The sequence below is a fragment of the Lissotriton vulgaris genome, chromosome 10 (assembly GCF_964263255.1).
Source record: "Lissotriton vulgaris chromosome 10, aLisVul1.2, whole genome shotgun sequence".
Lineage (NCBI taxonomy): Eukaryota > Metazoa > Chordata > Amphibia > Caudata > Salamandridae > Lissotriton > Lissotriton vulgaris.
The window spans coordinates 480,907,142-480,920,709 of NC_141698.1; the positions used below are offsets into that span (position 1 = coordinate 480,907,142).

The window sequence follows — 13,568 nt, forward strand, 5'->3', positions numbered from 1 at the left end:
CGTGATAACGCCCGGGATGGGCATAGCAAGTGCACAGGTGTATAGTACAATAAATGGGGTGTTTGCGAAAATAAACTATACTCTGTGATGCAGGGAACCAAAAAGTGCACGTAAATACATATATACATATATACAGTTATACAGTGAGCAGCGAGTGACAGTACTTGGCATGATCAAGCTGCATGGCACGGAATCCTGTAAACACAGAGGACACACCCTCAACATCATGGCCATAATGACAGGCCTAAATATAGCCCTGAATGGGCCTGTGTACTACACCTGTACAAAAGAAATAACCAATGAAAGGGGGATGTAAGAGCAAAAAATCTAAATATGAATAACAGTCATATAATCCTAAAACCAGAAATACGGATAACAAGTATGGAAAATCAAGGAAAAATTCGCGAATGCAATACAAATGCCAATATAGATCTCCATCATGAATACATGCAGATTATCCCAAATGGACTGAAAGTTCTTCGTGCATATTAAGACCTTTGGGGTGTTTACTCTGCAAGTCAATGATGTATCTTGACTCCAGCCTTCTAAGTTTAAGAAGGCGGTCGCCACCCCTGATGTTCACTGCTACACTATCGAGACAACAATAAGCTAACAGGTCCCTGTTGCTATTATGTTTCTTTTCAAAGTGCCTCGCTACAGGGTAGGTGGCGTCTTTCTTGGCAATGGCACGCATGTGTTCTAAAATTCTCAGTTTGACTGCATTGGTGGTGCTCCCAATGTAGTTTAAGCCACAAGGGCAAGTGAGACAGTAGATGACATATGCTGTAGAGCACGTAAGGAATTTAGCAATCTTTTTGGGTGCTGGCAGACCTGGGATTTTAAAAGCAAGCGTCCGCTTGCTATATTTACAGGCCTTGCACCGGCCACAAGGGTAGAAGCCTTTAAGTGCCGGTAGTTTGGCTTTATTTTCAGGAACAGAATAGTGACTCGAAACCAACTGGTCTCTGAGCGATCTGGCCTTCCTAAACGTTACAAGAGGATTGCTGGGCAAGTCAGTTTTAATGATGTTGTCTGACATTAAGATGTTCCAATTCTTTTTTAATATCTTTTTGACTTGGCCAGCGTTACGGGAAAAGGTGGTAATGAGGCGAAATGCCCCATTGATGGATTTACCTGTTTGCTTAGGTTCTAACAGTGTTTTCCTCTGCATCTTGTTGGCTCTATCAAGAGCCCTGGTTAACACCTTTTCACTATAACCCCTGATCCTGAATCTTTGAAGACTAGCCTCCGCTGCCTTCTTAAAATCCTCTTGATTAGAGTTATTGCGTCTAAGCCTTAGAAGTTCTCCGTAAGGGATGCTTTCTACCAATTGGCGTGGATGGCTACTAGTGGCGAAGAGGGTGGAATTACCTGCCGTCTCTTTCCTGAATAGTTTAGTTTGCACCATTCCTTTGTCATCAATATATACTGTGAGATCAAGGTAGTTCACAGAAGTCCTGCTTATATGACCTGAGAACTTTAAATTCTTGTCATTGATATTGAGTAAATCTATGAACGACATGGCAGTGTCTATTGGACTTTCAAGGATGATAAACAAATCATCGATATATCGATGCCATCCAATTATTCTGTCATGCCACTCTGGATTGGTGGTACTCCAGGGAGCTTGCTCCTCCCACCAACCTACAAAGAGGTTAGCGAAACTAGGAGCGGAGCAAGCTCCCATGGCAACTCCAGAGATCTGCCTGTACAGCTGCTTGCTGAAAAGAAAAATATTATTTTTCAAGCTGAAATTCATAAAATCAAGCAACATCTTATTATGTTCATAGTAACACGCAGGACGTTTATCCAAGAAACTCGCCATAGATCTCAACCCATCGTCATGAGCTATACATGTGTATAGACTGGCGATGTCTAATACCATCATGCAGTAAGTGTCTTTCCATACAATGTTGTCCATCAAAGTCAAAAAATGTTTAGTGTCTCTAAGGTAAGAGGGCAATGACATAACCAAGGGTGAAAGAAAAGAATCAACATAAATGGAGAGGTTTTCAGTGAGACTGCCGTTGGAGGCGACAATGGGCCTTCCCGGAGGATTGGACATGTCCTTATGTACCTTGGGAAGGTAATAAAACGTAGGAATCACTGGGCTTAGACAACGCAGAAATAAATATTCATCTGTGTTGAGCATGGTGTTATTGTACCATTTAGATATCATGTCGTGGTACTCACCCACACTCTTATTGTAATCTTTTTCTCCCACGATAGTGTACGTTTCCATGTCTCCCAAAAGTCGATTGGCCTCATTTTCATATTGTGCCGAAGTGAGTAGCACAATGTTCCCCCCTTTGTCAGAGGGTTTACAAACCAGGTTGGAATCAGAACACAGAGTTTGTAGCGCAATTTGCTGTTGTTTGGTAAAATTCTCATTTGGAGAGGTATATTGTTTCGTCCTTCGTAGTCTGGTAAGATCTCTCAGAACAGCGTCAGAGAAGATGTCGATGGCGTCGGTGCTCATAATAGGCATAAAAGTGGATGCCGGTTTGAATTCACTTAGACCACCTTTTTGTTGGATGTTGGCAGTGGTCAATATCTGTGTGTTGGTAACTTCGACGTCCAGACCCAAATTGATCTCTTGGTCTAGACTCTCCATAGCTCGAAGACCGCCTAGATCCCGACATCTGAGATTTTCCATGGTGCCAGTACTACCAGACACAGCGCTCTCAATGTGAGGTTTTAATTTGAAAAATTTATGAAGTTTTAGCTTTCTGGTGAACTTAAAAATGTCAATACGAGTTTGTGCAAATTCAAAGTTCTTTTGAGGACAGAAAGACAAACCCAATTGCAGAATGGAATTTTCTTCCGTGGTAAGAACTTTATCAGTGAGATTAATGATGGTAAGATTATCAGGTTTCAAGGAGTTTTCTAGGTTTGAGCTGGGTTCTTTTTCTTTTGATAACTCTTCATGCTGCGAGTTACTGGAGGCGAACCTGGAGGATTTCTTCCTGCGGCCCCCCCGCCTCGTCTTCCTCTTGGTCCTTGGTAATCCGGGGGCTTGCCCCTGCCTCCTACCAGTTGGTTGTTGCGCATTACCTTGTACTCCACCTGAAAAGAAGAAGCCTCATCACTCCCATCTTCGCTGAGCATATCATCTGCATTGGTGTCAGATTCGGAAGTGGCAGGTTCCACGGTGTTAGGACCGCTTGCTTTTATCTTGAGTTGTTTCCTTGTATGCTCATATTTTTTAGCAAACGTTAACACTCGTCCCATCTTATAATCTTTTTCGTCTCTATCAAACTTTTCTTCTTTGCGTTGTTTGATTTTATTTTCATATTTCTTCAGTCGTTTCTTAATAAGTTCACGTTTCTCTTCCAAGCTGGTTTGATCCTCTTCCTTTAGTAGATCATCCTCGATCTCTTTGATCTGTGTCAGAGCTTTGTCTCTATCACTCCAGGCGAAGCGAACCAGTATGACCAGACTGCCTTTACAGGATGCCGCTGTATGAGCAGCCCATGCATCTAGTAGTTTAGGGTCCGGGTTCTCATATGCTGGGATGGTATATATTCGTAATCCACGAGGGACACGGTCAACATCTATGTAGTTCTGAAGTGATGTTGCCTCCCACCACTTTCGGATTTCTCTTTCATAAAGCCGTTCCAAGGTGGCCAATTTTGAATTTAAAGTGGTGCTGCCTCCTCCAGCTTGATTAGTGCTCGCCTTTTGTGTCGCATCTGGTTTTTTCTTATTTTTGAACATCCCAAGTTCCGCCTCTCTCCTCTCTGCCTCGCTAAACATGATGTAAGGTAGTGCAGCCGCAACTACCTGTGTGAACACGCTGTTTCCCCCTTCGCTCAACTATACACCTGTGCACTTGCTATGCCCATCCCGGGCGTTATCACGTTAGAAGGACTCACCTCGCCCATTCTGGGCCTGATCAACCTTGCAACCCTCTATTATGCTTTAGAGGTGCAGAATCTCATGTACATTTGTATATTGATCATGTATACCAATCGTTCACTTGTACATATTATGTTTACTTGTACATAACAGTGTTAGGATACACCTTTCCAACATGGCGGTTCCATTTGTTACCATGTACATAGTCCTTCTTTGCTTGCCATTGTTACAGCGGAAGTAAGATTTTTTGTTTATAATGAATTGAAACGCTTCACCCTCTGCATATCTTGACGAAGCCCTCTGGCGAAACGCGTCGTATGCTGTAAGTTCCCTCATTAAATCTAAGTGGAACTACCCCTGCGTGTGCTGCTTTCTTTACGAATTAAGTATTCGTGGATTGTTTGTAGCTGTGTTAATATAACGGGTACACCCCCGTTTTGGCGTGCACCCGCTCACGAGTGCAACCGGCTGGTGTTTTGGAGCATTTGATATATATATATATATATATATATATATATATATATATATATATATATATATATAAAGTTCGCCGCCAACAGTAGCCTCTCACAGACAAAAGGACGAAGAGCGGACCCCAGGTTCTTGGTGCCACTGAAGTGATATTTATTTTGTGCCCAGCAAGCCCGCCATTACGCCCCCCACTCGGGCCTTGATCACATGATATATATATGGGCTCTATACTTGCCAGCTAACTAAGACAACTAAGAATTATGCGTGGTAAAGGCATGTGTTGTTAAGGCATGCGTTGTAATGGCATGCATGGCTACATCATACAACCCCGAGAAGTGTCAGTACTTATATGCTAAGTGTATTTCAACCCTGATGAGAAGTGCAAGTACCTAGTACCAGAGTAAACCTGGCCCATAGTCAGGTAACATTGTTTGTGTGAGATGTAGGTTCTGTTTAGTAGCTATGCATAGTGTTTCCAAAGGATGTTGTCTGTGTTGTAGACCAGCACTCAAATTAAGATTTTTCTGAACATTGGAAATACTCGGACAGGGAACATGAATGCATATAATCAAGGAGTTTAGCTAAAGCATGAATTGTTCAGCTTTTAGTTTAACTGTGTACCATAAAGTGTTTAACTCCATGATACTCATAATAAATAACCCTTGATAAAATAATTTCACACCTCCTCCTGCAAAACTGTCTGATGTTGTAACTACTGAGCCACACTCTCTAAACTATCTCTTTATTTTTGTCTCAAGATGGTCGCCCGCTGTACATTTTGCGTCTGGGACAGATGGACACGAAAGGCTTGCTGAAGGCGTTGGGGGAGGAGGCCCTGCTGAGACATGTAAATTACGGTCATTTGAAGTCTATTTATTTGTGCAAATAGTGTTTTTGTCCCCTTTTCCGCACATTCTTTTTTTTCCAGTACAGGTGGCGTTAGTTGTCTAAGGCAGTCATTTTTTACTTTTTGACTTCTGTGGGCCCCATTTAATCATTATTGGAATTCAGGAACCCCCCTAATATTTGTTAGAATCCTGGAATCACCACTTTGAGTCATTACCTGAAGTCAGGGATCCAGGTTTAAGCAATATGGATGATTTGAACTTCAACACAGTACACAAAAACACAGAAACAAGCACTCATTTAACAAATACATAAATATTAAAATGCTGAAATATTTTATTTAATTCACAAATATAAAAAAATAGTCATTTTAATTTTAATGGGAAGTTTGCGTCTTTCCTTAAATCCAAATGAGGCAACCCATCCAATCTCCATTCTGTTTGATTCATGTGCACTGTTCCCTCGAATCAATCTGAGAACACCAATTTAATTTTTAACCTCCAACTGCAAATTCTTTCATTTTTACTTTCTGTTTTAAAATGTTCAGTTTTGTATTTTGCTTCTTTATTTAAATACACTTTATTATTCTGTTAATATTATTGTATTTCCTACCAGTCCCAGACTCCTCATTAGACATTGCAGACTTCTAGGGGCCCTTGGAATACAGGGTAAGAACGACTGGCCTAAGGCACAGATATGGTTGTTGAATTTAGGATGTGGAACATTCCCTTGCAGCAAGGGTGTCATGAACCGCCTGCTTTAGCAGCTGTTGTGGGTATAGAGTTATGTCAGAGCCTTTTTTCTCTGCAGCTGCCACATAATAAAGCTGTCAGCGTCGGGCTCTAGGGCTGTACGATTAAATAAATTCAGTGTAGGAGACAGAGGAAAATGGGGGAAAAGTACAACGATGATAAAATGGAAGCACAAATGGGACAAGAAAGAGATAAACATAGGTAGGCAGAAAAAGGAATGAAAGAAGGAAGGCTGAATGCAAGGAAGGGTGAAAAGAAAGAAGGATGAAAGAAAGGAAAGGAGGCTGAAAGGAAAGGAGTGTGAAAGAAAGGAAAGAAGAGTGTAACAGAAGAAAGAAGGTGAACGAAAGGAAAGAAGGATGAAAGAAAGTAAAGAAGGATAAAAGAAATTAAGGAAGGGTGTAAGAGAGGAAAGAAGGGTGTTCAAAAGGAAAGGTGGGCAAAAGAAAGGAAGGAAGGATAGATTCATGGAAGGTTGAAAGGATTGGTGGGTAGACAGGTGAAAGATTGGAGGATGGGAGAGTAAATGGAGAGATGAGCATATGGATAAATAGGTGAAAGTATCAATTGATGAATATATTTTATTTATAGATGGATGTGCCAAATGATCAATGGATACATGGATGGATGCATGCATGCATAGACAATTGATTTGTAAACGACCAATGGAATGAACCATGGATGGATGTTATGGTGAACGTTTAGATGATGAATCAAAGAATGAATGGATGATAGAATGGAAAGATGGAAAAGTGGCTATTAGAGGCTGGATGGGTGGCTGAAAGGATTATTAGATAGCTGCTTGGGTGGAAGAGTCAAGGAAGCTTTTCTGTTGAGGGTGTGGCTCACCTGCTTTGCTTTCTTGGTACCATGAGAGGTTTGGATCAAAGTGGGGGGGTATTTTCATTATCTGGCCACTCCCTTCCTTTCCAGTACATGTAGTGATTATCACACAGCTCTGACACAGCTCTGTACATAGTATCACAGAGATGCTTTGGTGTTGACTTGTCCAAAGTAAATCTTACAAAGGTACATTAACATTGCATTGAACATAGTGAGTAGCACACAGTTGCTCAATGCACTGTTCTGCACACAATATTATGTAGATTCTCAAACACTGTATTGTGTATACTGGACATCACAGGAATACCTTGACAATCCTCTCCATGCATTATCACAGAACACTCTAAAACTGCTCCACTCCAACAGGGCTCTCATGTTTTGAAAATTCTTAAGAGTGAAATATAATTAGTATATTCTATACAAATATCTACAGGTTATACAGGTTTGAGCTTGTATTCCCCTCCCAGAGTATCACAGAGACGAGACACTCCAACACTACTCTGCATATAGTGAGCAATACTGAGATATTTTGATCTTGCTCCAGCCTCAGTAGAAGTCTATCACATCGTTATGAATGACGAATTGATTGCAATGGTGTTGTAGCAGCGTCCTGTGCATAGTGAATATTGCAGATATATTGTCATAACACTAAAGCCACAAAAAATGAAGGGAGGAGAGATTGAGCCTTTCCTCGTTCTCCCATCAACTATGCTGCTCACTACATGAGAAGGTCTTGTTTTAAAAGGAAAGGAAAATACCAGAATCCCCTACTTTTAAGAGATAGACAAGAGGTGAAGAATCATAGGGATTTGATATGATTGATTTCCCTTGAGGAATCCCAATGGGGTGTAAATACTGCCCTCACCCACTCAATGAGTGGCATGCTTCATCATAGGGCCACTACGACTCCCTGCTGCAGACCAACATCCAGAGAGGAGCGCTAAGAAAAAAGGATTGATAGAAATCCGACGGAGGGACTAGAGGGGCCTACTAGGAGACTCTCGTACCTTAAAATAAGTGTGACTACAGGACGGGGTTCCCACTCTGTCCCTGAGTTAGGATCATCATTGATGAAACTCAGGTACACAGACTGTGTGTGTGTCTACCAAAAGGGCAAGTATAGCCAAGTTCAAGTGCCCTACTAAATAGTGACAATACTAGGAGGGTACGTATCTTGTGTAGGGAGCCGAATCCTGATATAGGCCTGCGACCCCTATGGGCAGCTAATGATGGCAGAAACATGTTGGTACGGCAGATAGAGTAATGGGATAATTAACTTTTCCATATACCCTCAATTTGAATATCCTTTTTAATCCTGCCAAGTCGGATCCATAATATAGTTGGTGGATACCCACTTAGAAAACTTTAAAACTTTCTCTGCATGAGCGATCCCTATTCTATGATTTCTTTCTTTTCTAGAAATCCTTTTTTCTTAGCACTCTGTCCTTAGTGGTGTAACCCTTATCATCCGTCATAGTTTTAGAACAGCATGAACAGGGCAGAATCTGATGTTACAATTTCCTCCTCAACTAGAGGTACATAGGCTATTCTATTTCTAGTTTTTGGCTTCTCTAGGCAGGATCCACTCTCTGACCTATCAGTGCATTCCTGTTAAAAAAACAGTGCAGGAGTCTGTTGGTCTACTCTATTTAAATTTAGCTCCCCATCTTTCTCCCTAGGGACATGAAGTTACAGTCTGCAACCAATACTCCTAAATCATGACTTCATAGAACTACATCTAGCTTTCCACATGGACTAATGACAAGACTCACCGACCTATTTGAAGCCACTGCAGTAGTGACTCCACATCCTACCCATCGTACTGTCCATTTTGGCTTCCAAAGTGATTGGGGACCAAGTCTCCCTACGGGAACACTGTTCAGTAGCTGAAGAGGGACTTGTTGCCTAGAAGAACCATCTGCCTGGATGTCCTACTTTTGGACAATGAAGTTGGTTGTGCACCAATACCTGGGGTAGGATGGCCTCTCCTAGAAAGTTCCCTCTGGGGATAGGACCCCTGTAGGTGCTAAGTTTTATGCCTATTTAGAGGCTTCCTTACTGCGGGCACTCTAACACTTGACCCTCTCAGTCTGACAAAACATTTTGGCAGAGCCTATTTTAGGCGCATCAGTCTATTGAATTGCCACTTTTACTCAACAAACTCCAGCAGCTTAGCCCTGCCCACAATGTTCTTCACAACCTCCTGCAGTTTCTATGGTTATCCAATAGCTGCCCCCTCACTAAGCCCTGGGTTGCCATGCAACATAAGTGGTTCAGCCAAGGTCACACTCACCCTTCTAATAATGCCATGTAATCATGAAACCTAGACCCAGACAGAACTCACAAAAAATGTGCTCCTATGTATCCTTACATCCATAGCTTGAATTTACTGGGTTCACTGACAGAATATACACCCTCAAAATATCAAGGTAAAAAACATCGAGACCAAAATATCAAGGTCAAAAATATCGTCATCCCATACTTTAATGGTAAGTACAAAAATATAGGAAAAAAATATTGATTTCATTAATATCATTGTATTAAATGTTGTTTTCAGAATATATATATAAAATACATATTAAATGTATTAAATATTATTATTCATTAAAACAAATGAAATAGATGTAATATTTATACACTCGTATATAATAATTAATATAAATGTGTACATATATCTACTTAAATATTTATTATACCACTAATTTTAATTTATATTATGATTTAATTTTTTTCAAATAACAGAAAAATAATATATATATATATATTTCTTTCAGCGATCTTTTTCGTATATCAAAAAGATACTCGGACACCTTCCTTCTGTGAAAAACGATTTATTGCGGCAAACAAACAACGCGTTTCAGCGGTTAAGCCTTGATCACGTTCAAGAGCCTAAGTGCACGTAAACAATTTAAATCAAATGATGTACACAAATACCAACATAAACATAGGACTCACACTAGGTGCTGTGCTAGGTAAGGTAAACGTATCGGCCATTTTGGAAGGATAAAATATTGGTTAGAACAAGTGATAACAGCATTAAAGCATTATTTCTTTATACCAATTCATCAGTATACATTACACATAATTCATTATCTTATGCGTAAAAAAGATTATGATACCGATAATTTAATCATCATGCTTATCAAGTTTTTCAGTATTTCCCGCTCGTATTGTTCCACCAATATATGAATACGCCCTCAGAGAACGGTTAGCCCGTTTTCATCAATGTTGTTTTTTTCCTTATTACAAATTCATAATGAGTCATCCAAAGGATGGTACAATGTAGTATTCCTACAGTTGTTCTGCCCTAGTGGGCTCGATATGCATAAAATATCATATATATAATTTTATCATTATTGCCACACTAGGTCTATGGGCCCATTGCTACATACATAAAAGCAAGATGACATCATTATGTATAAGCGATAGTCCCGCCCGAATGGGCTAGATCAAAGATGTTACTAAGGAGCATGGTTGATAGTGGATACATGATATGCATCATAGGGCTTCACCTTCCATCTGCACGGTATCTGGCCATACTATAGTACTCACTACAGCACCTATAAGAGCAAAAAATTTAAATTATTGGAATTGCTGACTGGGATATTGCTTCAAAGTTAGCTCATAAAGTTCATATTAGTGGAGATGTACTGCTAATTCCTCTGTTACATTCAAACCATAAGGAACAATACTGTTAAATTCAATAATATACAGTGATTCCAGTTTTTGTAAGGACAATTCTTGATCCCCCCCCCTGACACTAAGATCCACAGAATCAATAACCACCATGCGTAATCCATTTGCATCTTGGTAGTGATGTGAGCCAAAGTGTCTAGCTATTGGATACAATTTGTTGTTATTCACAATAGCTCGGCGGTGTTCAAGAATACTTTTCTTAGCCTGATGTTTGGTACTCCCCACGTACCATTTGTTACAGGGGCAGATCAGTAAATATACACAGTGTGTCGTGTTACACGTCAGATGTTTCCTAATGGTAAATTCCTTGTTGGTATTGGGAATAGACAGTTTTTTACAATTGACACTGTTTTTGCAGGCATTCCATCTGTGGCAGCATTTAAACCCTATCTGTGCTTGTTTGGTGTTCCTACTTGACTGTGTAACATGGTTGTGGCTTAGCTCATCTTTAAGTGATTTGCTCTTTCGAAAGGTGATTTGGGGATTGCTGCCCAAATCTGTTTTCAGATGGTCATCACTTAAGAGGACATGCCAGTGTTTTTTGAAGATTTGCCGTATTCTATATGATGGTCCACAGTATGTTATGATGAATCTGACTGTCTCTTGTGGTTTACTGTCTTTTGTAGGAAAGAGCAGATCATTCCTCTCAATACCGCCAACCCTTTTACAAGCCTCACTGATAGTTTTTTCACTGTAGCCACGCTCTCTAAATCTTCCACACATTGTGACTTTCTCTAGTTCATATGTGGCCATTGAGCTGCAGTTTCTTCTAGCCCATAGTAATTCCCCGTAAGGGATACTCTCTACTAGGTTCCGTGGGTGTGAACTATTGGCTCTCAAAATACTGTTACCAGCAGTATTCTTACGATGTAAACTGGTTTCCCTGTTCTGATTCACAATAGAAACAGATATATCCAAAAATTCAGCAGATGTTGTGCTGATATTAGCACTGAATGTCAGATTCAAATAATTTATATTGAGTTTCCTCACAAAATCCTTTGCTGATTGTTCTGATCCCTTCCAGATGACAAAAATGTCAGCAATGTAGCGTAGCCACAGGGCGACTCTGGTGTTAAATACCTCCATCGATGCGGCCACCTGCTCCTCCCACCAGCCCATGAAAAAATTCACGTAGCTGGGGGCGAAGCAGGTGCCCATCGCGGTGCCCTGTGACTGTCTAAATATGGTATCATTGAAGACAAAAAAATTGTTGGTTAGACAAAATTCAATCTTTTGTATGATCATCGTGGAGTGGTCCAGCAAAGATATGGATCGAGTTTTCAAAAAATGTTTGATCGCATTAATCCCTGGTTGGCGCCTAATAGAAGTGTATAAGCTGCCAACATCTAGGGTAATGAAGACAAAATCCTCTTCCCAATGTATGCCCTGTATACAAGTGAGGAAATGAGTGGTATCTCTGAGGTATGAGGGGAGTGCCACTACATAAGGTCTTATAAATTAGTCGATGAATCGTGATGTATTTTCAAGAATGGAGCCCATAGAGGAGACAATAGGTCTTCCTGGGGGGTGTAGGTGGTTTTTATGCAGCTTGGGCAGTAAATAAAGGACTGGGATGCGGGGATGAGGACAATATAGATAGTAAAATTCCTCCCTCTCAAGCAGTACTTTTTCACGCCACTCAACCAGCATCTCTCTATACAGAATATTAGATCTTAATATATCTGCCCTTTCAGATTCTTGGTAGCAGGTAGTATCCTGCAACTGTCACATCCCTTCTCTCAAATACATTTCTTTACTTAACACAATAACATTACCCCCTTTATCAGATTGTCGTATGGCAATGTCACTATCAGCTTTCAAATTCTCAATCGCACTGATTTGATTAGTAGTAAGGTTCTTATGTTGCACTGGAGTTTTTATAGTTCTTAATTTGTGCAAATCAGAAAGAACACCTTTTTCAAATATGTCTATTGCTTCACATTGGACATTAGGGAGGAAGACAGATTTAGGTTTGAATTTACTCCCCGGGTTCAAATCAGTCTCAAATCTCCAGCTGTTCATATCAAGTTCAGTCAGTGCTTGCTGTGTGTCATTAGTCATAAGATCACAAACATTTAAATCATCAATGTTGAGGTTACTCACAGTGTTCCGTCCATCGTCCCTAGTATCTCCTCTAGGTTTGGTATTGAACCATTTCTTCAACTTCAGTTTCCTTGAGAAGTAAAATAAATCCACTCGGGTGCGTGCAAAATTCATATTGCTTGTGGGGCAGAAGGAGAGGTCCAGGGAGAGCACATCAATTTCATCGGGTGTCAGAGTTCGTTTGGCGAGGTTAACTACAGTCATGTTGTTTTTTGGAGATGTTTTTTGCCCCGTGTTTCCACTCCCATGGGTACCGTTATTGCGCTTCTTTCTCCTTGTTTTGGCCTTCCTGTTCCTCTCATTCTTCCTCTGCCTCCTCGTCCTCTGCCCCTTTGAGCCCCCTGCTCTTGCCCCTCTGTTCGAGTTTGGTTTATCATTTGGAATTGTAACAAAAAATTATTTTAATTTTTTGTGAATCCGGTGTTGTTTCTTGGTTGGCCATGGTCAGTGAGATGTCAGAGAGATTGTCATCAGAAACATCACTTTCACTCACTTCCACTATCGGCACGGGTACTTCTGATCTCTTTTTGCCCCCACCTTGATTTTTATAGAACAGATGGTCATATTTTCTGTGAAAAGTGAGAGTACGTCCCGTTTGATAGTCTCTGAAATCACGTAGAAATTTACGTTGTTTTTTGGCAGTGATTTCTGCTTCTAATTTATCCATTTTTGCGGTGGTCTTTGTCATGAATTCATCCAGACTCTCTTTGGTCACGAGTTGATTCAGTTGATCCAATATATTGTCAATTTCTATCAATATTTTGCCTCTATCTTTGATTGCGTATTTGACCAAAATACGCATCATTGTTAGTGAGCATGCTGCTGAATTCTCGGACCATTCCTCAAACATTTCGACATCCGGGTCTTCATATGTCGGGATCGTGTAAATTCGTAGGCCTCTTGGGACCCTCTTCACATCAATGTATCTCTGGAGGGATTCGGCCTCCCACCATTTGTTCAACTCCTTTTTATATAGTTTCTCCAATGAACTGAACAGTG

General features: G+C 40.6%; 1 protein-coding gene across 1 annotated transcript in view; it reads left to right on the forward strand.

Annotated features, from left to right (window-relative positions):
• LOC147685430 (SEC14-like protein 5) overlaps positions 1-13,568 on the forward strand; it is a 1,171,342-nt gene that overhangs the window by 740,458 nt on the left and 417,316 nt on the right. The window contains exon 9 of the mRNA XM_086941333.1: positions 5,088-5,176. Coding sequence (XP_086797459.1) covers positions 5,088-5,176 — 89 coding nt within the window. The remainder of the gene's footprint in view (positions 1-5,087; positions 5,177-13,568) is intronic.